The sequence below is a fragment of the Ambystoma mexicanum genome, chromosome 4q (genome assembly GCF_040938575.1).
Source record: "Ambystoma mexicanum isolate Mex_15411 chromosome 4q, UKY_AmexF1_1, whole genome shotgun sequence".
Classification (NCBI taxonomy): domain Eukaryota; kingdom Metazoa; phylum Chordata; class Amphibia; order Caudata; family Ambystomatidae; genus Ambystoma; species Ambystoma mexicanum.
In genome coordinates, this window is record NC_090928.1 from 1122122834 (window position 1) to 1122148755 (window position 25922).

At 46.8% G+C, this 25922-nt stretch overlaps 1 protein-coding gene across 1 annotated transcript in view; it reads right to left on the bottom strand.

The window, feature by feature from the left end:
- Positions 1–1606: 1606 nt before the first annotated feature.
- Positions 1607–25922, bottom strand: part of SRP9 (signal recognition particle 9) — a 31775-nt gene continuing 7459 nt past the window's right edge. Inside the window, exons 2-3 of the mRNA XM_069608700.1 lie at positions 18143–18211; positions 1607–2281 (exon numbers count right to left, since the gene is read on the bottom strand). Coding sequence (XP_069464801.1) covers positions 2162–2281; positions 18143–18211 — 189 coding nt within the window. The 3' untranslated portion in view covers positions 1607–2161. The remainder of the gene's footprint in view (positions 2282–18142; positions 18212–25922) is intronic.

A 25922-nucleotide genomic window follows, 5' to 3' on the forward strand; every position in this document is an offset into this window, starting at 1 on the left:
TCACCGACTTTAACATAATTCTGGGCCAGATTTTAAGAGGTGCAAAATGACATCCTAAACTACAGCGGGTGTTGCCCTTTCAGAACTGCACAATCTAATGGGGTCTGGGACACATGGTAGCCCCCTGGTTACGGTCAATCTTAGCTGGCAAATCGTTTGAACAAGATTTTGTCAGTACAGTGTCCCCCCCTCACTGTAGTTGCTTTTTCCGATGCCGTGTATAAATGAAATGCAAACTGGTCTTCTAGAGCACATCATCTGCCATTATAGTACAGATGCACTGCAAGACCAGTGGGTTACTAGGACATGTACAATGTACTGCTGCCGTTTGTATAGTCTCAAGGCACTCTGGAGCATTTGGTAGAGACTGGGACTGTTTGGTTAGTTAGGCAAAATTGAGACACTGTTCATGGTGTGGATCAAAGGTACCCTGAGCTCTGTCTGCAGGACAGCTTTATAGGTTCGATGTATTGGAAGAAGGTGCCCAGAAAGGAAACCTAATGCTTGCAATGCCAGCCTGCGTGTCCTGGGGACTGGATGGTCGGTTTGTATTAGAGATGTAGTGTGTTGCTTGGAGTCTGGGAAGAGGGCAGGGTTCGAAACTGAGGGGAGCAGGGAACTATTTAGCTCCCGCTTGTGGCCTAGAAGAACCTGGTTATCTTGACACCAACAGCTACCAGGAGCTACTTTGGGCTCCCCGGGCCAATGTATGCTGAACACACACCTATGTGGATTTTTCTCCGCGAGTTTGTGACAATCGATAAACATTAGGACACATCTATACATGCAAAGCATTAGGGGAAATAATGGACAAAGTGATATATTTGCATCATATGTGGAAGCTAGACTTTGGAAGCTAGACTTGCAGAACGTCACATACTAGCTCCTGGTTAAATGTAGGATACCCAGGAACTGCTTTTAACTCCTACTTATTAAATCTCAATTTCGATCCCGAGAGGGGTTTTTCAGTGACGAGGTGGCTAGTTGGACTTTACATGCTATAAGGTGGAGAAGATGAGGGTTAATGTGTAGGGCAGTGGTTTGATCTGCAGGCACCGATTGAGCTCATTGAAAAGTTTTTTTTTTCCCCCATGGATCAGATATTCCCCATGTCTTTTCTACACAACAAAATTTCACCCAAGTGCACCCTTAAGATACCGGGGGAGGGGGAATAGGGTAGGCTACTGCAATGGCTAGTCTAATCAAAACAAACCAATACACAAATTTCATGAAGTTTAAACATAAAACAATCTCTGAAAAGGGTATATTTCCTTCAGCAGTTTATGAACACTTGATAGCAAAATTACAAGATTCTTCTAATGGTTGCCATTTTATCAAAGGTCTGCCATTTCATTAGGAATCAAAGTAATAAATGCGGATGTCCCAAAGGGAACCAACTTTGAAGGCCTTCATACTCAAACAGCAAAGACCTTAAGAATTACAACACATTTAATGTGGCATACATACCTTTTTGGCGGTAGTGCACAATGTCATATTTCATGTTCTTTAAAGTACACCCTTAGCTAAACCCAAGTATTTGTCGAATACTTATATCTGAATGCACTGGGTCGTTGTATGACCAATAAACCTTTCTTAAACACCACACAACTGTTAGTTTATATTTATTTCAATGAAAATATGCATTACTCTATTACCATTGAAGGCATTAATACAGTTAGAACGAAGGTATAGTCAGATAAAGGAAGGGGGTGACAGTACACATTATTACATACAAAACAGACTTCAAATGAAAAGACTATTTATGGGCAAAGGGTTGAAAGTAAAGTGGCCGATCTTGGGTTTTCGATTTGTAATCGTGAAGAGAATAGCATTAAAAGCAGCCACAAAAAAAAAAAAAGAAAAATAATGAAAAGCAGAAAAAAAAAAAAATACAAAACCCCCACCTTCGTCCTAGACAAAGTGACATTTTCCAGAGTTCACGTACACAATTTCTAAATCCCTATCTCAAAAAATAAATAATGCTTTCAACTGAAAGAGCATACTTTCTGCCTAGTTTTTAGAAGTGGCATCTGGAAAAAAGAAAACACACTCTTTAGACGATGCAGTCCTTATACTTGAAGCCTGTTGACCAGTCACATTCTCGGATCAAAATGTTTTGGATGAAAAACAAAACCATTGACATCCAGGTTCTCTCAGGAGCTCAGTCAGTTTCCATGGCAACACATCGGGATTCCTTCGCTACCATCAATCTCATTAGCTGACTGTGGAATTTCTCAATCTTCTTGACATCTTGCGCCTGGTCAGTTTTATATTGTAAACACTGTAAAGAAAAAACATGGCAAACAGGTTTTAACTACCAACAGTAATACACACTATTCGTACAGATCTTGAATACAATGCTCGAACACCAGGAACAGCATCAGTAATTCAGCTGGTTAATGCTTATTCCACGAATCAATGAAACTTGCAACACAAAACTATTGAGGGTGTGGTAGCTAGTCATGTCAGCGGCTTGTTAATTTCTATTCGTTAATGAACAGGGTATCATTTTGAACAGAAATTACTTACAAAGTAGACAATAAAAGAGCAGACTCCTAGTGGCAAGCCTTTACCCAAGATCATCGTTGGACTGAAACAATGTATACTGGGTGGTGAGCGATACTAGTGGGAAGAAATACCAGGGATAGTGAATGGATGGCCCAATATCGTCAAAATGCGGCAGCCACAGATCAGTATTTACACATTACACAGGGTAGAACACAGGAGAGGTGGGTGGGATAGAAAGGAGTAGGGGAGAGTTGGTAGGTCTCCTTCCATTGCTAGCAGGTGGAATTTGAGCATTGTTTTCAGAGTTCCACTGAAGGGATGGCATGGATGTCCAGTGTCGGAGGAAGCCAAATGAGGCAGCAGAGGAGGGTTGGTGGACTGTGAACTCTAATTCTCATAACTTAGAGACAAGCTCGTAACTACACATTCAGCGAGATAGTGGGGGGGCAAGACAAGTATTTATAGACTAGCACCAAGACCATGAAGAGCAATGTTGCATGGAGATCCACTTCGCACTGTGACAGTAGGTAGTAGTGGGGAAGAGGATCTATGAAAATTAAAAGGTCATCTCACAGTGGGGGGGTGGGTAGAGTCGAAGGAGTAGAGGGGTAGATCAAGCAGTAGGATTGTAGAGGAGAGATTCTGTACAGTGGTGCATAAGGGTGTGGCCAGATTCTGCAAATGTTTGAGCGGTGAAGTCTGGCAGCAATGGTTGTGATGAACTGGCAGAGTTTCAGATTGCTGTCAAAGATCTTCAAGACTGCAAGGAATGTGAGAAGGCAAAGCAACAGAGCATAGCAATTAGAGAAGGCATGGCAGGGTGGTCGCTGGAGCCAAGGAGAAAAGGGACTTCGCATGTTTGAAGATTTGAGCATAAGTCAGCGTACATCCATCCACACCGTGGTTCGCATGTTGGTTTAGGAGTTTAGAGTATGCATGAATAAAGGGGGTGGGGGGAAGCAAATGAGGGGGAGGACGCAAACGTTTAGAATTAATCTTAACCTCAGACATAACACTGGGCAACTCCCCGGACCATTATTCTTCAGCCTGCCAAGCCATTACAGAAAGGGGAAGACCATACGTAAATTAGGATTGGGCCTACCCGAAAGAGAGTCAGCCCAGCACCAACTGCTAGGTCACATCCCTTCTGCATGAGACCACAAGCATTCGCCCCCCGGAGAATAGTCTGCAAAAAAGGTGATGCAGACAGTGGCGTATATAGGAGGTGTAGGAGTTGTCCTACACAAGCTCTACAGGTAATGCCCACAAGTGGTGGTTTTGGAGGAGAGGCAATTGAGTCCCAGGAGAAGTAACAGTCAGATAGGACACCGAGTCAAGCATGGCGCCCTTGAAGCCCAGAAGGAAAAGTTAGGAGGGAAGAGATTATCCACTGTGTCAAAGGCAGCGGAAAGGTTAGAAGGATGAAAACTGATGAGGTTAGTGAACGTGAGTGGTAGGAGAATTGGAGACTTTGAAGACAGTCGCAGTGGAGTTCGGGTCAAAATCCAGATGGGGAGGTTAGTTGATAGCTAGAGGTAGTCGACAATGCAGTTAAAGACCGTCCTCTGGAGGATTTTACAGACAGAAGAATGAGAAGGTGTGGTTGTCAGCATGTTGGTTATTGGGCCATTGAGCAACTATGGAGGTTGAGCGCGCTGGGTTGAATAAGGTGGCAAAATGACATTGCAAGTCCTCATTTGTGGTGCACAATGGTCACTTGGAAGGCTTAATGGGTTGGTAAATTGAAAGATGGAGAGGCGTTCAGTGGGTGGGCAGGGGAGAGCATGGAAGAGAAATGGGAGAGAATAGAAGGGTGGACATGGTGTCCGGTATTTTGGAGAGTTTACTGGAGAAGAAATCCGAGCAGTTTGCGGGGTGAGGGCAGCGGAGCAGGCTGGAGAGCCATTAACAGTTTGTGATGTTGCGAGTGGAAAAGGAAAAACAAGGTCAGTGTACTAAAATGATTTGGTATGTTTGAGAGCTCTGGTCCTGATCAGTAGTTCGGGAGAATTGCCTTGGATGTGCGTTGGGATCATGTAGGTTTATTATGTGTCATGGGCCGCAGCCCACAAGTGAGTGACTAGTGAGTTTGTCAGTGTGAAAAAGTTAGAGCTGGAGCGAGGTCAGCTACGATGATGGTAGGTACATCATATGGTAGTGTTTTAAGTAACAGATCAGAGAAAGGGTGTGCTCATACAGGGGAAAGGATACTGATGGGGTGTCGATCATGAATAACAAGCAACTTCCCTTTTTGGAGAACCAACGGTACTTGGATTTGTAGCATGCAGCATTCCCACCTCTTTGGTCTTCTGGCATATACAAAAAGGATGGGAAGTTTGGTTAGTTAGGAAAAAGAAAAAAGCAAAATTGTTGTGCTTCTGTGTGGGTATCCGATTGGCCAAGGGCTAGTGTGTGAGCAGATGTTAAGAGGTGCCGAGTTGTGTTTGGGAAGAGTTTCTTTAAACCCTGTGAGCGAGTGGCTAGTTTGAATTTATGTGGTAATGAAGGTGGAGCAATTTCTTCTTTCTGAATTCTCATTCCTTACTCCATTCCATCCAATCTGGCTTTCATCCTGCACATTCTACTGAGACTGCTATGCTTCATGATTCCAATTCCTCTCAGTCCATCATAACAAGCTCTCATTGAGCCTTATTCTTTTGGATCCTTCAGCTGCGTTGACACGTTTGACCATCCCACTATTCTCCCTTTCTTCTCCAGCACTGTATGTCACTGGATTCAGGCTTGCATTTCCGACCTCACTGTCTCATTGGCTGGTCGTAAGTCTTCTCCACGCCTAATCCTCTATGGAGTTACTCAAGATTCACTACCTACGCCCACTGCACTTTTCAATCAATACTATCCCACTCAACACATATTGAGGCAGTTAATCTTTTCCCGTCACTTCTATGCCATTGAATTCCTTCTTATTCTCTCTTAATGACTTCACGCCATCATCTCTGGTCTTTCAGCCATTTAATTGTGGATGCCCTACCACTTGTTAGTTTCATTTATTTTTAAATTTGAAGATTACATTTTTTAAACATCAACATAAGGGTAATGCAATTTGGTACACATATGCTTTGTTCATGTTACAGAAGAATCACTTTATAGTTAAACAAGTGTTGTACTATTGTCACAAATAACTTTCGGTTTCCTGTTGGGTTAAAATATTTTCTATCCATTCCCCCCATTGCCCCCCCCCGAAGACGGGCGTTCAGTCATCGGGTTCGTTGGCTTGCATTTAAACAATGTTCGGTGACCTTGTGATGATTGTCTCAGTTGTTTTTTGTATGTTCATGTCGTGCGACAGGCTTCGGCATCCGTAGTTTAAGTGGTGTCCAGGGCTCGGGTGATTGTGTCGTTTAGGGTGGTTCAGAGTCTACGGGTTGTCTTTGTCTCGGGTTTGCGATATATAATGTGGCAAAGTCACTGCAGATTTCTTTGTGGCGTGCCGTTTTTCCGTGGAGGGCCGCCGTGATTTTTTCCATTGTGTACATGTTGGTTGCAATGGTGATCCATTCTTTTTTCGCAGGGAGGGATTGAGATTTCCATTTGATTATTAGGCCGGCTCTTGCCGCTAATAGTAGCGGGGATGCTAGTCCTTTTACCCCGATTAGTTCATCGTCATCTTCTAGGCCGAATAACGTCAGAAGGGGAGTGGGTTTTCCTTCAATGCCGTCTATTTGTTTAATCCATCCGAGTACCTCATTCTAGTATATGCGACTTTGGGGCAGTCCCACCACATGTGCCAGTAGTTGGCGCTCATTCCGCATTGTCTCCAGCATTGTGGACTGTTGGTCTGATACATTTGATAGTCTGTGGGGATCATATTGCCATCTGAAGTAATTTTATTGCATGTAGTTTGTATTGTGCGGCGATTGATATTCGAGACAGTGTTTTGCAGATTGTGTCCCATACCTGTTGGTCAAATTCTCTGTTAAAGTCCGTTTTCCATTTTTCTTTCAGACGAAGGTTTGGGTTCTGGTTTTCGGTGATCAGTGCGCTGTACAGATGTGCCATCAGGCCTTTATTCGTGGTAGCTGTGTTAAGAATTTTCTCGAATGCTGTTAAGTTCTCTGCGTATCTTGGTTTTCCATTCTCGTTCGGATAGTGTTAGGCAGAAACCTGTGCAGGTCCGTTTGGGAACATTGCAAAAGATTTAGGACTACAGGCGTTAGCAGTAAACCCACTTGGTAGCAGTCTGTATCACCCAGATTTACCTGGTCGATGTGGCTGAGCAGTCAGACTTCCCTCATGAAGAGTTAGGCAGTATGCAAAGTATACACAATAGGCACTCAGACACAATAGCACAAGCAAACACTGACCAGAGCTTTGGTATCAAGGTATATAATTATTTATTTAAAAACACACTGATTGAAACACTCCAGCACTATTATTGTAAATCACTCTCAACACAGTTACTATTATTATATATACATCCCTTATTCCTTATCAGACAAGTCTTAGTTAACACCACTTATTTCCAGACAGAGGTGAGCGCTTAACTATAGTTGGCACTCCAATGAGTTAACGAAAAAGGGAGGGAAAAAGGCAGAATGTAGGAAAATACACCACACTAATACTTAGGAACTCTTAAGCAAGGCAGGAAAGTCAAAAGTTACTTGTGAGCCAAAGTCCATAGGCCGGGCCCACTCTTGGAGAGAGCAGAACACAAATGCACCCAAGATCACACAATGACAACAGGCTTAAAAAGTCTTGCAGGGAGTTGAGCAAGGTTTTAGTTAGGCTCGGAAAAGTTTAGCCGGGGTGTCCCAGGCTAACCCAGATTCCAAAGCCGGGGGCTAAATCTACCCCGTACAGTCGGTTGCAAGGGAAGCCAGGTGGAACACGGTACCTTATGTGGACAGGATCCTCCAGCGGGGGCAGTTGTTCCTGGCAGCGGGTGCAAGTTGCAGCGTCGTCCAGAAGAAGAGAAGATCTCGACGTGGAGGAAAGCTGAATGTCGTTGCACTGCCAGGGAAGAAACCAGCCGCAGAGTTTTCCGGTTAAAGGTACTACCCTTTGATTCGCGGTAGTGGTAAAACGTGGTATCCCGGTTGCCGGGGTGCTTGGCACAGGCAAGGCGGCCACGAGATGCTCCAGGAAGCGAAAAAGGAAGCAGACTGGTAATCCCCACCAGTCGAAGGAAAAAGACTCTCCGGGTTGGAGGTCTCCTCTGTCGTTGGGAAAAGTGGTGAGACGGTTCAGCAGGGCTCCACCGGTGGCGTCGTCGTAGCAGGTCGGCTCAGCTTCTCCCTTGTCGGATTCTTAGGTCCTGTGGCGACTTGTAAAGTTCCAGTCCCCAAAGCCCTGCTTTTATGCAGCATACCCCCATTCACTCAGCCTAGCTGTCAATCAAACATGCTAAGTGGCGAGCCGGCCGGCTCACCACTTGGGCCAAACACACAAGAGTGCGACTTGAGTTACCAAGGTAACTCAGTCCAGGGTGCCTAAACCCCCTCCCACACCCCCTGTGGTACCCAGACAGAGTGGCACCACTTTTGGAGGCTTCTGTGGAGATGCCTGCCAAAAAGTGGAACAAAGGGCTCAACTTGGGTTGGAGTCACAGAAGCGAACACAAACGCCATTTTAGAACAGAGGTCTGGCAAAAAATAACCGGAGAATTAATATTAAATAAACCAGCGGTATGTTCGAAGCTATAGGAATTAAATAATTAAAGTTGGTAACCTCGAACAATGGGAAAATGCCATAGGAAAATATTTGCGGTCGAATATAAAAAGTAGTATCCACTGCCACCAGCCAAAACTCGATCAGGGGGGACGGAGCTGTGCCCCCTCGACTAACAGACCCCAGGGCAATCGAATTGCCCTGGCCAGTACGTCCACAGTATGATGGTTTGTACTGGTTCTGTTCAGAATTTGAGACTAGTAAAGTCAATGGTGACTCTACATGCCCTGGGAGACATTAGTAAGTCCCAGGGTATGGAGTCTATACTTGGGGGTCACTATGACACCCCTGTGTTACTGCCTGAGGGTGCTGTGTAACAACACAAAAACACATGAAGCCCTATGGAGTAAAAGACCCCATAGCCCATTAAACACATCTAGAGTCAAAGGAACACACTCAAATCATGTCCAAGAGTGAGGGTAAAAGTCTCACTCTTGGCAGGAGAAAAAAAATAAACCCCAAAAATCCAGCAAAGCTGCTGGGGGACTCACTAGGTTAGGAAATTCAGCCTAAACAGAGAATTCTCCCCAACAGATAGGACGCCCTTCAAGCGTAGGTAAAGGAAGATCGGTATTGGGTGCAGTTGAAGGGCTTCTTCCAGCTCTGCGATTGCTATGAACTGGTCCTCTCTCTATAGCGGTCCGACCCTTTCGAATCCCACGTCGAACCAGGTTTTATATCTGGGGTGTTAAGGGATTTCTTCTCCGACACCCGGGGCCCATAAGTGGCTCAGTGGGAATGGCCATGTGGTAACTCCGGTCATTCCTTTTCCTGCCTTCCATATGTTCCATATCGTTCCCAGTATTGGGTGGTCACGTAGTCTCCGGGTGAGTTTTGGTCTGGAGACCCATAGCCATTCTGAGAGCGTTGCGGGGGTCAGATCATCGTTGTCCAGCTGTACCCACTGCAGGTCCTTCCTGTCTCTTAGGTGAGGGACGAGGTTTTTTAACTGGACCACCTGGTAGTATCAGTCTATGTCGGGATGCCAACCCCTCCTTGATCCTTGGGTGATATGAAGGTTTCATAGGGTATTCTGGGTTTCTTTCCTGCCCACAGGAATCCAGTAATTGCACCTTTCACTTGTTTGAAGAAGTCCTCTGGGATCGTAACCGGCAGGACCTGGAAAGGATACAGGAAGCGTGGGAGGCCGACCATCTTGATGGCGTTCAGGCGTCCCATCCAAGAGATCGTCAGGGGTCGCCATTTTGCAAGGTCTGCGTGGAGTGCGGTGAGAAGTTGGGGGAAGTTGGCTTGGTATATATCAGCGACGTCCCTCGTCAGGTTGACACCCAGGTATCCGAGTGTCGGACCTCCGATGGTGAGGCCAAATTGTTCGAGTTCTTGTTTTTGCTTTGTGGCGAGTTCATGTAGTGGGAAAAGGATGGATTTAGTTCTATTCATTTTAAATCCTGATAGTGAGCCATATTCTTCAATGAGATGGATTGCACGGGGGAACTAGACGTCTTCAGGATTTGTACGTGGAGTAAGAGGTCATTTGCATATAGGGCCAATTTGTATTCTCTTCCGTGTGCCCGCAATCCTGCGACGCCTTAGTCTGTCCTGAGCTAATAAACCAATGGTTTCAGTGATAGGGCAAACAATATTTCCGAAAGGGGGCATCCTTGCCTCTGCTCAGCGGGAACCAGCGAGAGTACTTGGAGTTTACTGTCAAGGATGCTCGAGGCATAGTGTATACCGCTTTGATTCCTTGTCGGAGTGTCGGACCAACGCCCATCTTTCTTAGTATTGCCTCCAGGAAGTTCCATTCAACCCTGTCGAACACTTTTTCTGCGTTGATTGAGAATACAGGGGTGTTTGGCATTTTCTTGGCTTCGTGTATAAGGTGAAAGGTCTTGAGGGTGGAGTCTGCCCCCCTGTCTACCGAGGATTAATCCGACCTGGTCGTTGTGGATTATGGCAGGCATATGCTTTGGGAGTCGTGCATTGAGGATCCTGGTGTACATTTTTGGCGTCAATATTTAGGAGGGAGATAGGGCAATAGGAAGCACACTGCTTAGGATCTTTGCCTTCCTTGGGGATGACCCTAATTAGTGCTTCGGAGAAGGATTTGGGTGCCGAGCCGGTTGGGAGGATGTGGTTAAAGAGCTCAACCATAAATGGGAGGAGGGCATCTACGAATGTTTTGTAAAATCCTGCCGTCTAGCCGTTTTAATTGCGTCTTCTATTTGTCAGTGATGAGGGCATCTAGGGTATCTGCTATTTCTTGGAATTTTTATCTTGTTCATGTATTCTGTGATTGCCCCCTCATCTGATGTGGTATCTGAAGTAAAAAGATTCTCATAGAAGTCAGCAAAGGCTTCGGGGATGTTGGCAGGGCGATTTCCTTGGGAGTAGTGTTCATTTTCTATGTTTGCTACCCATCTTTCTTGGCATTGTCCACGGAACCGGGCTGCGAGCAATGAGTCTGCTTTGTCCCCTTTCTCATAATGTTTCTGCTTCAGGTATTGGAGTTTGCGCACAATTTGGTCAGTTTCCAGTTGGCGGAGTTCTTCCCTCTTGCTGGTCGCCTCCGCTATTTATTCCCTTCTCACAGTGTTGGCGGATTGGGCGTTAAGGTCTAATTGAGCCATTTCATTTCTGAGTCTATTTTCCACCAGATTCCGCTGTCTCTTCTTTGCCGCTCCTTCCTTGATTAGTATGCCTCTCCATGTGGCTTTCCCTGCTTCCCATACCGTGTTTTTCGAGACTTCGTCTGTGTTTCGTTCAAACTATTCGCCAATGTCCTTCTCAAGTTGTTCCCGGAAAATCAAATCCTTCCAGAGCATTTCGTTACAGAGCCATTTCGAACTTCTGCAGGGGAGCGCCATCCGGCTGAGGTTGACCGTTACCATGTCGTGGTCTGACCAGGTTATGGGGGGGGGGGGAAGGGGGTGTTTTTTTGATGTGGGTACGGCCTTCGTTAAGTGCGGTGTGAGACATATGTAGTAATTCTGGTATATGTAGCATGTGGTGCGGAATAGAACGTGAAGCCCGTTTGGTGGGAGTTCATATGGCGGCATGCGTCTGAGCTTGTAGGTGTCCATCATATCTATTACTTCTGAACGGCCGGCTTCGGTCGGGTTATTCGCCTGTGGATTGCCAGGTTGTCTGTCCAGTGTTGGGTCTGCCCACATGTTGAAGTCACCTCCTAGGATCACTTCGCCTTCTGCTTCAAACATGACAGGACTATATGTTGTAGGAACCTGGACTGACCCGAGTTGGGGGCATATATGGATGCAAGTGTAATGGTGGTGCCCTGTATCTTGCCGACCAACACGATTGCTCTGCCACTTACGCCTGCCCACGTTTTCATAATTGCAGACCTTGGCCGATTAGAATGCCTACGGCAGCTTTCCTGAGTGGGCCTGAGCCACAGTATTCAGCGCCGGTTCTGGTGAACAGAACCCTTCTTTCTTCCCCTTTAATGTATCTGGTTTCCTGTAGGAAAAGAATGTTGATGTCCGCCCTTTTGAGTTCTCTGGTCACAAGCGACCTTTTGGTTGGAGAATTGTGTCCTTTGACATTTAGTGTTCCAATCTTAATTATGCCGAGCCGGTCAGTTACTGTGTTGCAAATATTAGCCATTGGAGTGTTGTCTTCGTTCAGTCACTGGGTCCCATGGATGCCAACGAGGTCAAGGTCTTCTTTTGAATGTGCCCGAGCGTCTTGGGTTTCAATGTTCTTAACTCCCTTCCCCACTCCCTCCCTTCAGCGGTTTGTGATCCGCTACCCCCTTCAGTCTGTCCTCGTTTTCCCCCTTTAACTTTATCGAGGGTGTTCATCCTTGTTTTGGTGGTTTTGGTGGCGTCCGATTCGGACTGGCAGTCCGGCGTCGGACCACTGGTGGGAACCGTTACCTCACGGTCCTGGATGCAAATACAAACATTTTAACGTTTGAGCCCCCTACCCGCCCTGAACACTATTAGTTACATTCTTAAAAGGATATTGTGTAATTTTGCGGACAGTCGCAGCTGCTTATTTCACCCCTCACCAGGGGTGGGGTTTCGGGGGTCAGGGCCCTTGTCGAGGAAGTATGGTTCAACCAGAACTTGACGGTCGCTCTTGTTGAGTCTCCCAGTTTCAAGTCTCTTAGATACGGATCTTTGGAATGTTTCCTTCATTTGTCACCATCTGTTGTGTTGCCTCGTCTGTACTTTCTTGACCCCTTTACTCTTTTTCTCCTTGGTCCCTGGAGTTCCCACCTCATTCTATTCTGTTTGGGTTCTCCTTGGTCTCCCTTCCTTGGGCCAGTTCAGAGGAGTTATGCTGTACAGTCTTGGATCTCTTCTGTACGTAACTATTATTTTGGTTCCATGTTCGAAGTTGAGGGAGAAGGGGTATCCCCATCTGTATCGAGTACCTTGTTCTTTGAGCCATTTTGTTAGTGGATTACAGAGATGTCTCAAGGCTAAGGTAAGCGAGGATAGGTCTTGGAAGATAGTTATCTGAGCTCCCCCAAGGGGGAGGGGGCCCCCTGATCTGGCTTTCTCCAGAATCCTGGTTCTATCCTGGTATCAATTGAATCTGGCAAGTACTGATCTCGGGCCACCGGTCCTGTGTATTCTCTGTCTTGGGCTCATCAATATCTTCATCCGCTGTCAGGATTTTGATGATGTTGTGGAATGTTTTTTTGAGATCATCTTCCGTTCCCCTTCATGTTCCGGAATGCCGAAAAACCGTAGGTTGTTTCTTCTCCCTCTGTTTTGTAAATCATCAATTTTTAGGCGAAATGCCTCCTCCCTTTTCTCGATATCCCGTATTCTAAGGTCCATTTGGGTTTCAAGGGTATCTATAGAGGCTTGATTGTTCGACCCCTTCTAGTCTCTTCAATATTGTCCATGCTCTGTGTCATCTTGTCTATTTTGTGTCTAGATTGGCTCCCATGTTTTTTTATTTCATTCAGGAGAGCAGCGATGTCGCCCTTGGTAGCTGCTGCACCTGTCTCCGAGGCATCCGTCGACATTGTGTTTTTATTCTCTGAGACCAATAGGGGTGGAGTATATGCGTATCTGGCTAATTTCCCCATAGTGTTCATGGGGTGATTACAGTGTCCGAGGAGGCACAACCCTCTGGACCACATGGCTGTAGAGTGGTTCCAGGTTGTTAGCCGGTGATGTGGTCTACTGTGTGGGCCGTAGGCTGGTGCAGGGTACATAGATCCCTTTGATTAGCTTTGCGTGCCGTCCAATCTTCTTGTAATCAGGGTTTTGTTTGGGGGAGGACTCCCGATTCCTATATAGGCGGTGTGGTTCCTTCTTGTAGGGGGTTCAGCGCAGCTTTTTATTCTGGGCGACCTTGTGCAGGTAAATTTGGTGAGGGTCCGAGGAGAATCTGGCGTTTCCTTTCATTCTGTTGTTTTGGGGGCGGGGGGGGGGGGGGGGGGGGGTGGGGAAGCATCTTGGTCTGCTGTGCCCCAGTGTAGTTATGGTTCCATTAGTGGGGTCCCGTGTGGGCGCACATGGATGGTAGGAGGTGTGGTCTCTCCCCCTTTTCACGTTCTCTTCAGTGTGTGTATGGCGTCATGTGTTTTGTGGGCATTGACTGGGGGTTCTGATGGCACTGGCGGAGTCACTGTATGCGCCGTTCCTGTGAATCACGGGGCAAACCTGGTGTGGTGTGCAGAGGTCTGCCCAGTTAAATCTCAGTTACCCCCTTGAGGGGGGCGCACAGTACTTAAGAGTAGAGGCGTTCTAGATCTGTCCAGCGTGGCAGCAAATAAGAAGGAGATTTCTCTTTGCTTAATGGATGCCCCAGCCCCTCTTCCCTCTTAGGCTCAGCAATGGGTGTCACTTGTGGCGGTTCGGGTGCTGTGGCGCCGGTGACCCTCTGGTGGGTGATACCGTGTTGTGGCCCTTCGCTCCTCCCACAGGGTCCGCGACGTCCGTCCGCAGGATATGGCGTCTTCAAGCACCGCAGCGGCTGCTCTGCGGGTGTCGGGGGGGTTTTCGCCTACCTTTGGTAATGGCAGAGCCTCCTGAATTCCAGCAGTCCGTGAGAGGTCACAATCTGAGGATCCTTGTGGGCCAGTCGTTGATATCTCCTGCACTCCTCTGCACCCACGCTTTTAGAGGGGGCGGGGGTGGAGGGTGCACTGCAGGCCGCTTCTCCAGACGTACGCTGTCTCCGGGAGCAGAGCTGCTGGGTGGGTCCATTTGAGTTCTACTTTCGAGCTATCCCGCGGCGTGAAACTCCACACAATGGTTTCTCGCCTTTCCCTGGTTCGATTTCGGTCGGGGTTTCACCTGGGGGCTGGGGTCTTCAGATGTCCTTTTCTTTGTTCATTTTCCAGGGGGGGGGTGGGGGTGAGGAAAGAGTCGCGATGTAGGTGCTCAGATCACGTCACTGACCTACGGAAGCAGAGCTCACACGGAGCAGGAGCTCATCTGTGCGCCCCCTGGTGGCCAACCGTTAAGTTTCATTTATAAAGTCTGGCCTACAAAGACAAGGGCATCATGGCGCTGAGCAGAGAGGAAAGAGGAGGGTAGCCCCCGCTTGCACATCAATCAGTCTAAAACCAAACTCTTCCCTAGAAGTAGCCCCACACATTATCTTAGGGTCTCATTTGATCATATTCTTCTCAATCTCCACTACTGCCACCCATCTTTACAACATGCACCGAATGCCACTAAACACCTCTCCACCGCCTATCTTTCCTCTACAGTTGCTCTGTCCACTTTGTTGGACTGCCCTCTTTGATCAGTCTTCTGTTTACTCTATTTGCCAGCTCCTCATTTCTCCCCCCCCCCACATCGATATCTTTTCTCCTGCCTCCATTTTAATTTCCTTTGTATTGTGATCTAATCCACCCATGGACAAGCCCAGCTTCATTTTTCCCCACCCCCAACCCTTCACTCAAAACCTACATCTCCCCTCAATCCACAAATGTGTGCGCTTCCTCTCTTTCTCCCATCTAGCTACGAAATACTATAACTCCTTACCTTTAGATGTTCACTCTTTGCTGTCTCTCCATACTTTGTGTCAATCTCAAAGCCCATCATCTCTGCCTTTTACGGTCCGTTTTTCCATTTTAGCTTATGGTTGATTAACTGTTTTTTTTATAACCTCCGTACAGCTTTTGAGAAAGCACTTAATGGTTTATTTTATTAATATTTATTGAGGGTTAGTCATTAGGAGAAGTGGTTGGTCCTGCATACTTCTGTATTGTATGCAATGTCATGACCAGACTGCTAGTTCTGTTGTGGCAAAGGCTGCTGAGCTGCTTTCTGGTTGCAGCAGGCCAATGCCCTGTGCTGTGTTTTTGAGAAGAACCGGGGAAGCCTTTAAGGTTTTTGGCCGTTTCCCAGAAGAGTCATTCTACTTCTTGGGATCATTCTCTGCGATACACAAGTTCGTTCTGAACTGGATGGACAGAAGCCGGTAGGAGATTGCCTTTGGCTATGCGTATGTGGGAGTTGGTTGGAGAGATGCTGCTTAACGAGTATTGGCTACTTTCCGTGGATTATGTGTTGAAGAGTAACATTAAGGTGGTCCTGTAATGTGCATATTTCCCTTGGTAGGTTGGACCACAGTTTGTGCACCATAACAGAGACGGTAGAACCTCAGTCTTGCACCGCAGAATGCCCTGTTTTTTATTAGAAAGTAATTTTTCGATCTTAGCTTTTTAGCTGATTAGGAATGTGGGATTTTGCTTTGGATAAATTCTCCTCTGCCTTGGAGGTGATGCAAAAGGAAAAGTGCAGATTTATTTATTTTAACCGGTGGCCTGTGCAATGGCTATAGTTCAGTTATCCCTTAACATTAGTCTCAAATCTAGCCGCTGTGTTTTGGATCAGTTTTCGTGAGGCAGTCCAGCATACCTAAAAAAATGCTGTTGGTATAATTAGATTTGTGAGCGAAGCATAGATACAAATTGCACAACGCTCTGAAAAATGAGATCGGGAAAATCTGGTGCATAGATGGTAGAAGCACTTTAAACTTTTGTGCCGATTTGGGTTGCCAGCAGGAGACCGTGCCAATTGGTATGCAGAGATTCTGGTTCACTTCAAATGAGAGAAAAAGGCAAAGTTGTAGTGGACAGCAGCCAGGATGGTGGTTGGGAGGGGACCAAGAGGGAGGGAAACCCATGTTTTGCTGATAATCATAACCAAGTGTTTGGGGTGATAGGGTACGGATTAAGAAAATATTTTTTGCAGAGGTGTAGTTCCTGTAGTCAATTAATATGGGGTAGGGTAGAGGATGTTTAAGCGGGTGGAATGCGAGGGAATGGCCATAGTGGCGTCTGGCAAAACTGTGCAAGATGGTGACATGCGGGAGGGCAGATAACGGAAGTGGGGCAAACAGAGGTAAATAGAGAAAGAACAGTAATGAGGAGCAGCAGATTTTTGCGAGAGCATGGCAGTTAGTGGGCGACAGGGGAGGGGAGAGGGGGCGCCTACGAGAAAAAAAAACAAACAAAAAAAAAAAAAACGCATCCAAGCCGACGCAGGAAAATGTGTAACTATTAAAAGCAGACCATGGGATGATTTGTACATTGTGTACAATCTCCAGTACATTTTTTGGGAATATTCTGTACAAAGTAGAACAGAAGAATTGACATGACCCCGCCAATACACGCGTGTAGTCTATTGCATTGAAAGTAGAAAAGTACACATAGGCAGATTGAGATGGCAGTGGTGGGTGGGACAACATGGTACTAATATTTTTCTGCAGGGTGTTAAATTGGACTAAACATTGCATCATCCGCCAATATATTTGCAAGCTGAAGACCTGCTACAAGATGTGCGAGAGTAGGTGGGGCTAACAAGGATTTCCTGTTATTTCAAGACAAAAATATACACCCTTAGCACTTAACGGGTTAAGCCAATGTTGTTGTAGTAGGAATTTGCATGGAGCCTAGATTCAAAATGTGTTTATTGCATCCGATCTGCAATTGTTAACTAATAACAGGCGCATGATAACCCATACTTTCTCATACATATTCATTCAGAATACCCGACTTGGGCAACAGATTGCAGGAGTTTTTACATTGCCACAGACCAGAGTTCTTACACTGCCCTCCAACGCTATAGGCTTTGCACATAAATGCGTATTACCGTAACTAAAACAGCACCCATAAACAGAACAGAGGCCTGGCATGTATTTAACCCCAGTACAATCTAATGTAGCTAGAAGACCATGAAAAACGCATCACACAGTGGGCATATATTTTGTAACTAGCCGTTTATTGGCAAGGCCACTTAAAATAGCAGACCCACGAGTAATGTCTCTGGCTCAACAGCACCATCTTCACTGGGGATAACCATAGACTTGAAAACCTACATTTTGACTCATTAAATTAAAAAAAAAAATCTAAATTTGATTAGAACATACTCCGTTGCAAATAAGTTCCCAAAATGCAACTAACTGGCACTGATGGTCAAGGACGGAGGACACCAACGTAGGGGGGCCATCAGATATGTTTCAATATACCACAGACTTTTGGTGCAGTGCAAAGTTATGCCCCCTCTAAGCCCCAGCCCTACAAAGATATTCACTCTGCTCGAAAAAATAAGGAAATCCATTTATAGGTGGAGTGCAGCTAATGGTTCTCTGGCATGCTTTCTGCAATAATATTGGATATTTATGAGGTGGTGTGTACCACCGATTGCGAACACAATGCAATAGCACCCAGCAAGGTCAGCATATCAACACAAATTTGAGACAAACCTGAACCTTAGTATACAAACCAAAATACCTCAATTCCATTTGTAATGTGATGTCTAGTCCTTGGAATTGTAAATGGTAAATCTAGAACTAAAAAGGTGTAGAATAGGGAAAATAAAACAGAACCGAGCCACCATTTTTCAAAAGGAAGGAGGGGCAGTGGTGTGGGAGATGTGTCAATGTAGGAATACAATATAGGAATACAATATTCACTAATGGAAGCTTAACAAGGAAGCAATACAATAAGCGTCTATTTTATGGATCAATATTAAATGGAACTTACCACAATGTCATCGGTTACTTTAATACATAGATTACCGTCAGTGTGTCTGTACTTTAGCACCACTCGGACCTTAAAAAAAAAATTTAAAAAAAAGAGAAAATGGGGTTTATACGTTTTAAAAATCACTACAAGAACACATAAGCAAAAAACTGCTTAGGAGCCCTCCTGACTTGTTTTAAGACCAAACAATCATTCAAAACACACCCATATGTTGCTATTCATATTAGTATACAGCCTGGAAGCATATTTAGCATAATTTAACTAACAGTCCACGCAAACAATTGACAAGAGGGCCCGGGTGCCGGTTATGGCTGTTAGTACACGGGCATGAGCACCGATAGATTTTTATGGGCAGAAACAGCATGGTGCCAGTTTCTCAAGTTAAAATATAAGCTTCAAAAGAATATGGTCACCATGGTAAACTGAGAATAGAATGGAGCTGCTCCTAGCTCCTTCAAGAGACATGGGTGGGGAAAGTAGCATAAACGGGAATCAAGACAGGAAGGTGCTGGATGGAGCAGGGAGGTGGTGCGGGTATCTCGAATCCTATGCCAGGAAACAAGATGATATGATAGTTTATTTATATAGCGCCTATACACGATGTGTTTCAAAGCGCTTCAAGGCAAGGGAAGGGAACAAGGGAAAATACAATGACATTATTACAGGCTATGAACAGTAAGGATGTGAAATTAACTATCGTATTGATGGTTGGCTCCTGCTGCTTGTGGGGCACAACAGGCTGGCAATACAGTGCGAGAATGCCTGCCTTCAGAGCTGCCCAATTGGCCGAGAGACCTTCCGGGTTCTAATGCCCATTAAGCTTGCTTTTATATTTTTAAAATAAAAATCCGAATTAGAGACCCTCACATCCCCAAACATATTGGGCACAGCAGGAAAACATTGTTGAGAAAATGACAGCAAGGAGGTAGTGAATACAGTTCCTTTCCAAATCCGCAGACAAGTCAATCAAGCTATATAATGAATACATTTGACAAAATCTTTGAAATTTGGCAAGATTTTCTAGAAGGTGTGGGTTAATCTATTGCTAGTCAGGGCACAGCTCTGTTGACGTCTGCACCTATACAAGAATGTGAATTTCTAATTAACAGTGATCATTTGTCAAGGTCAACCCCAATGGTAGCGCCAGGGACAAGCAATGCATATCATGAGACTGTTCTCTAGCTCCATTAAGAGAAGCAGTCACCACCCATGGTTCAAAACGTAAGGCGTTTCTCCCCTTGATTCTGTAGGAAGGAATGAACAGCAACCTGTATGGGACCAGAGTCTGGATACTTACACCTTACTGCATCCATGTGCAAATGACACCAGGGGGATAACTTGTGAAACCCTTGTACTGGCCTATTTCAGACCCCTAGTATTGGCCGGGTATCCTGCGTGGGATTTGACCTGGTCCTAGGGTCGGTCAGTCCGGAAGACTGGCTGTTGCATCTAAGAACCTGCACAAATCAACAGACGTAGCGTCATTTATGTGACAATGCTCGGACAGCCTTTTTTTTAAATGAATGAATGCATAGATCAGCTTCTCTTTACAACATTAGTAACTTTACACCTCTGTGCCCCTAGAGGGGCGCTCGCATTTCATACATGGCGTGAATAAATAGTGCCATTGTATTCCATTTGATAATAGTTAAGTAAATAGCATCAATTCAGCAACCTGGAAGGAGGGGTGTTTAAATGGGCATATTCCATAAATAATATATCTAGGTAGCATGAGTTCATTGACATCTGATAATAAATAAAATAATGGGCCTCCTAGTTAACCTTTACTGTCACCAAGCAATTCGTAATGTCATCCGTGCTGCTTTAGGAGTTCCCTTCACCTAGTAATAACCAGAGATAGCACCAGGACCCCTTAACTAATGGTAGTTGCTGACTACCACAAGACATACAACACCTAGGACAAAGACCAACAAGCCCAGACAGCCTGAAATGTTTAGATAGCCGCACACTACTCCTTATCCGTTTAAGGGGTGGGTGGGGGGGCAGAAGACAACCAAAAGGGAGTCTCCCGTGCCGTAACAGGAACCCCCATTTCCCCCAAGCCAGACACAAGGGTACCCTTAAGAAACCCTGCCCGACGCCACACGATACTGACCAACAGGGTTCAGTGTAATCCTGAATCCGGGCTGCCTCGGGCCAAAAGTACTCTTCCCTCATAAGTTGAACCCACAACGGGGGGGGGGGGGGGAGGGAAGGGAGGGAGGAAGGGAATAACTTACTGAAATGGAGCGTTGTTATAACAGCGACCCAACTGGCAGTTATTCCCGGCTCCTCTCTTCCCTCCGGGCTCGACAGGGGAAGAAACAAACTACCAGGCAGACGTGAGGCGCTGGGGTGGAACAGAAACTCCAAAGCCGGGTCAGAGAACTCTCCCCATGCTCCCGACGGCAACAGCAGCTAAATTGACAAACACAGTCAAGCCGGTCTGTCAACAATATGTATTAACCTACCAGCATACCTCTGTATAAAACTGCCCTAACCACAAACGTTCCTGCTCCTACCGCATGAGTTGAGATCAGGAAAAGGGATGGTGGCTGCCAACTGCCACCCACGCTAGGGACACTGCACACGTGCACCAGCCCGGCACACTTCCTCAACCGTGGGAAGGGGAGAGTGGGCTGCAGGCCCAAACAAAACAGCCCTTGGGGGACATCCCCCTCCACAGCCGAGGGCATGGACACACCACCTGTTTGCCCGGGCGAGAGAGCCCCCGAAGCCGCCACTCGAGGAGTCTTATTTAACCTCGGCCCTTCCCACCTGTGTCTCTCTGCCCAGGAGCTCCATCAGGAACTGAGGTGAAATCACCTCACAGACGCACCAATTCCCCCTGCTGGTGAAGTGTACCAACATCCATCATCACATGAAAGCACAACAAAGCTCGGAATATCCTGCCAAAACAGACATGTAAAACCGGATACGTAAATACAAATGAACAGCACCCAGACCCGGAAAGAGAAGAAACCACACGAAAGGACACTCACACCATAGAAATGCCTAATCTAGCGGACCTGACCCATAGCATAGCCCAGCACTGAGCAGGAAACACAGATTCCTTGACAAACCCCAAATTAAATAAGGGTTTACACTCACCCCTCTGTCCTTCAAACCCCTTGTCCCTTAGGGTGCATTTTATTCAAACCGGTAAAGACACCACAAACGTAAACATCTCATTCCATGACAACGGTACGTTCCACCATGGCCGAGTAGTGGGAGCTTGCGTTGGTGAAGTTGCCTTTGCACATGGGGAAACTGGAACTGTTATTCCCCTTCTGGTAGTCTCGTATTGTTCCCCAAAAGCATCATAGCTCAGTATCTTGACAGGTTTGACTTCCTGTTGAGATCTCCTACTCCCTCGGCCTCCGAATGATCTTCAGATGCAGATTCTTGTTTATCTATTGATGCAAGAGGCCTGTCCATAGTTACCGAGTCTGAACTCTGTATGTGATTCCCTTGTAATGGGAAGCAAAGGTCAGTGTTCCCAAATGCCTGTACCCCTCTCCTGTTCTCAGATTGTCCTATATGTCCTGAGGAATCAGGAGTTGTATCCTCACTTTCATGCCAGTATGCTCTAGTTAAGCTCTCAGAATCGTCATCTTAGTCCTTCTTGTCGGGACTTGCCTGAGTTTCCAAGGGCCTCTGGACCACTTCTTGGTTCGGAGGCTCACCATCCACATCATTATCCTTTTCTTTTGAGCTGGAGACTACAAACGGTACAGTACTTGGCTTGGCAGGGTGGAAGACTTCCCCGTGAAGCGACTCCTGTTGATTTCATGTGATCCTCTTACTGGGTGAAAGAGGAACTTCGGTAACCGCCAGATCCATTTTCACATCACCCCCTATGGGTAGGAGGTTATTCCGGTGGAGTCTTTACATCCCTCGGGCTGCCTTCCTTTTAGTCTGAACTCTGGCAACCCTGTTAACTGTCGCTCAATAAGGTAGGGCTGAGAATTCCAACTTGGGTGTGGGATAGTGTAGGGTGTGGGATAGTGTATTTTGGAGGAACTCAATCGACGGCTGCCGAAGGCCACAGGTCTGACTGCGCCCTGCTGTTCTTGAGAGCTTTATTTTTAAGCCAGGCAAAGGCTTGCTCACACTCATCACTCCATCGTAGACCAAAATGCTCTTTAGGATGGTACAACGCAGTGGAATGAGTTCCACCGCTAGTCGCAGTCTTCTGTGGGGATGGATGACCCATGGTCAATTCAGTGAGTGGTCTGGCTATGTTGGCGAAACCTGGCACAAACCTTCCATAATTGCAGAACGCCAGGAAACTTCTCATTTTCCGCAGAGTAAGTTTCGAGAGCTCCCACCTTGGCGGGATCCACACACCTTCATTTGACACCACATGGCCAATATACTTTACACTGGTTCAACAAAACTGGCACTGTTCCAAGGACACCTTCAGCCCTTGCTGTTGGAAGTCGATCCAAAACCTTCAGTAGCCTTTGGTGATGTTCTTCCAAGTTATTTCCAAAAATGATCACATCATCCAGGTAGACCAGAACCGAGTAAATTCATGTCACCCCCAGTTCTTTCCATCAGGCGTTGAAGTGTCCGGACCTCCCGATATCCCCTCTGGAATTCGGGTGAACTGGTAAAACCCCCGGGGGCAGATGAATACAGTCTTCTCTTTGTCTTCAGGCAACATGGGAATTTGGTAGTATTCACTCTGTAGATCCAAGACCGAGAACCAGTTGCTCCCAACCAGACAGTCAAGAGCCTCATCCACCCAGAGTGTGGTGTATCGATCAGGAACAGTTCTGCTGTGGCGCCTGTAATCAATGCACAGCCACAAATCATTGTTCTTTCGTGCCACCACTGTGGGTGGAGCATGAGGGCTTCTGGATGCTACCTGCCTGCAGCAATTCCGCAAGATGTTCCCAACATCGTCCACATCAGCGGGCGCTAGTCTCCATGACCTGTCTCGGAACGGGGTGACATTCAACCAGATGTGATGCTTCACTCCCTTGGCTTCTCCTAAGTCCCAGTCACTGGTGGAAAAAACATCCGCCTGCATGGACAGCTGGTCTCGTAGACCTTTAGCACGGCCGACAATGGTGACTCCCCAAAGTTTTAGCTTTTGAATATCTAAGGGAGGACATACGCTTCTGGTACAATCAGTCTGGGCCACGGAGTCGGCAAGGTAACACTGTACCATCAGACCTCCAGGGATGTGCACGATCTTGTCTGTAATATTAGTGATAGGGACCCTGATGTTTTTCGCTAATTGGCCATGGTCACTGATCAGAGTGTGTTGCACCATTAGACCTCCAGGCAGTTCTTCACCCTCGGGAGACTATCGCCAATCTCTTGTAGGCGCATGTGGCCCTGCACCATCACCTTCTGGCCGGGTGGTATGTCAGCTTGACCGTGGATGGTGGTGGTTGAGTCTCCCATTGGCCAGTCAGGTTGATCTGCCTTCTCTATGCCTTTCTGGAGGTAGGCCTGTTGGCAAGCCGGGTGCATCCTCAAAGATTGTGCAAACTGTGGACCAGCCATCTCCATACACGTCTTGGCTAGCGTGCCAAACAGGGCTGAGTTGGTGCCCAGGACTAGGGGTACCTCTGGATTCTGGTTACTTGTGGTGCACAATGCCAAGGTGGTGTTCACTCCAGCCACTTGGATTTTCATAAAGGCATATCTCGGGCATTGACAGGCGGCATCTCCCACTCCCATAAGATTTAGTCCCTCCAACGATTCTAATGGCAGATGCAACATATGTTGACGATAGTAGGGCTCATACATGATGGTGACCTGGGAGCCAATGTTCAGTAATGATGTGGTCCTTCGCCCCTCAAGATCAACTGGGATGGTCATGGTGGGCCCAATGAGGCCAGCTGAAATGCCACGGTGGAGACAGGCTTAAGTCCATTACAGTTGGCTGACAGCACATCCTTGGTGTTACAGAGCTCATGAACTAGACGGAGATGGTCAGCCATTGGACCCTCCCCCCCCCCCCCCCGAGCCTTCATTTGATACGGGATAGTCTGCAGCTTTGTGTGAAATGTCCTTGTTGATTGGCTGGTGTTAAGTTTCCGCAGAGCTCATTCCTGTAGTTTATGTTTTAGCTGCTCCTCCGCTCAGACCTCCTGTGCGTTTCCTGGCAATGCCCGGGCTGGTGTGGGTTTAAGAGCAATAAGGCGAGCAGCTACTCGGGCATAATCTGGGTCTTGGTAATACATACAGTCTAGTTGAGTGGCTACCATCCCCACATCGATGGCAAAATCACCATGGTGGCAACGGTGCAGAGGATTGCGGGGGGGGGGGGGGTGGGAGATCCTCTGGGCTCTCTTGTGCTCTTCGAAAAAACCTAATGCGCTCTTTCTCGGGATGATGGGAAAACATCTATACCTCGATTTGGATTCACACTAAGGCTTTCCCCGATCAGCAACTGGGTCTGAAGTTTCCCCCAACTAGCTGTTGCAGCTCCTCAATCTGCTTCTGCTGAGAAATTGTATTGTTGCGCGTTGGGATCCTGCCTTGTACTGGGCGGCTCTGTACAATTATATCGCCCGTTTCTTCTTCCAGGGCCCTAAAGGACCTTGTAGCTCTTCATAGGATGGCGGTGTATCCAGTTTCCCCCGCAGCCTCCATTGCAGTATCGGTATAGCGGCTTCCTTGACCCCTCCAGGTAGTTGGTTCAATAGACACCGGTTCAATCGGGAAGTCTCTACTCTATGGTGGGCTGGGCGTAAAATTTGCCCAATCCTCACCAGGTAATCTGACAACTTCTCTCCCAGTTTCAGAGAGGTGGCATGAAACCTCATCATTAGGTTCTCTCCTGGCTCTGTAGTGCTAAAAGTTCCCTCCAGTGCACCCATCACTTGCTGGGAAGTTAGGACTCAATGCTCTGAGGGACTGTCCCATCTGCAGTGCGGGTCCTCCCAGTACCTTCATTAGTCGTCGTCTCTTCTCTTGAGCAAACCCTTTCCAGTCGTGTAGCATAAGCGGAGTGAGAACTGCCCATAGTTCATAGCCGTCATCTCCTATAGGCAAAGGCTTCGTGCCTGATAAGAGTTGTAGCCGGGTGTAAGTCCCGGGTGTAAGTCCCATGTGCAGTAACCAAAGGGGACGGGATTGCAGCTCCATAGTTACTCTAACAGCCTCAGCCACCGCAGCAGCAATGACTATGGCATCTTGGTGTATGTAGTAGCTTCTGGGCACCTAGGTATTCCGGGCCAAGTGTCTAAGGTCCAGACGGGGCAGGTAATCACAGGCTCCTCACCTCGGATCTCAGTGGGCAGGGTTTTACCTGTAAGAGAAATACCATCACAACATAACATTTTGTATCTTGACCAGGTATGCGCCCCACACTTTTCACTTTCCTAGTGAGGCGTTCCAAGGGACCAGTCATAGCTAGTACTTAATCAGTTGTGATATGTAAGGGGGCCTTGCCCACTATGAAGCAGGCCTCTGGTCTGAGCCCTTCAGCTCGTACCAAATGCAACACATTCCTGTGCCATTTTCTTTTTTTTACTGTCATAAACCACCAATGTATTATACAGTGCTCCTGTCTGATAAACTAGAGCTCTTTCTAAATCGTGTGAATGCCCCCTGGGATCTCAGCAGTGCCCCCAATAGTTCAAAGTGTTTTGCCCTTTGATTCTGCAGGAAGGAATGAAGTAATCTGGATGGGACCCGAGTCTGGATACTTACACCTTACTGCACACATGTGCAAATGACACCAAGGGGGATAACTTGTGAAACCCTTGTACTGGGCTATTTCAGACCCCTACTATTGGCCGGGTACCCTGCGTGG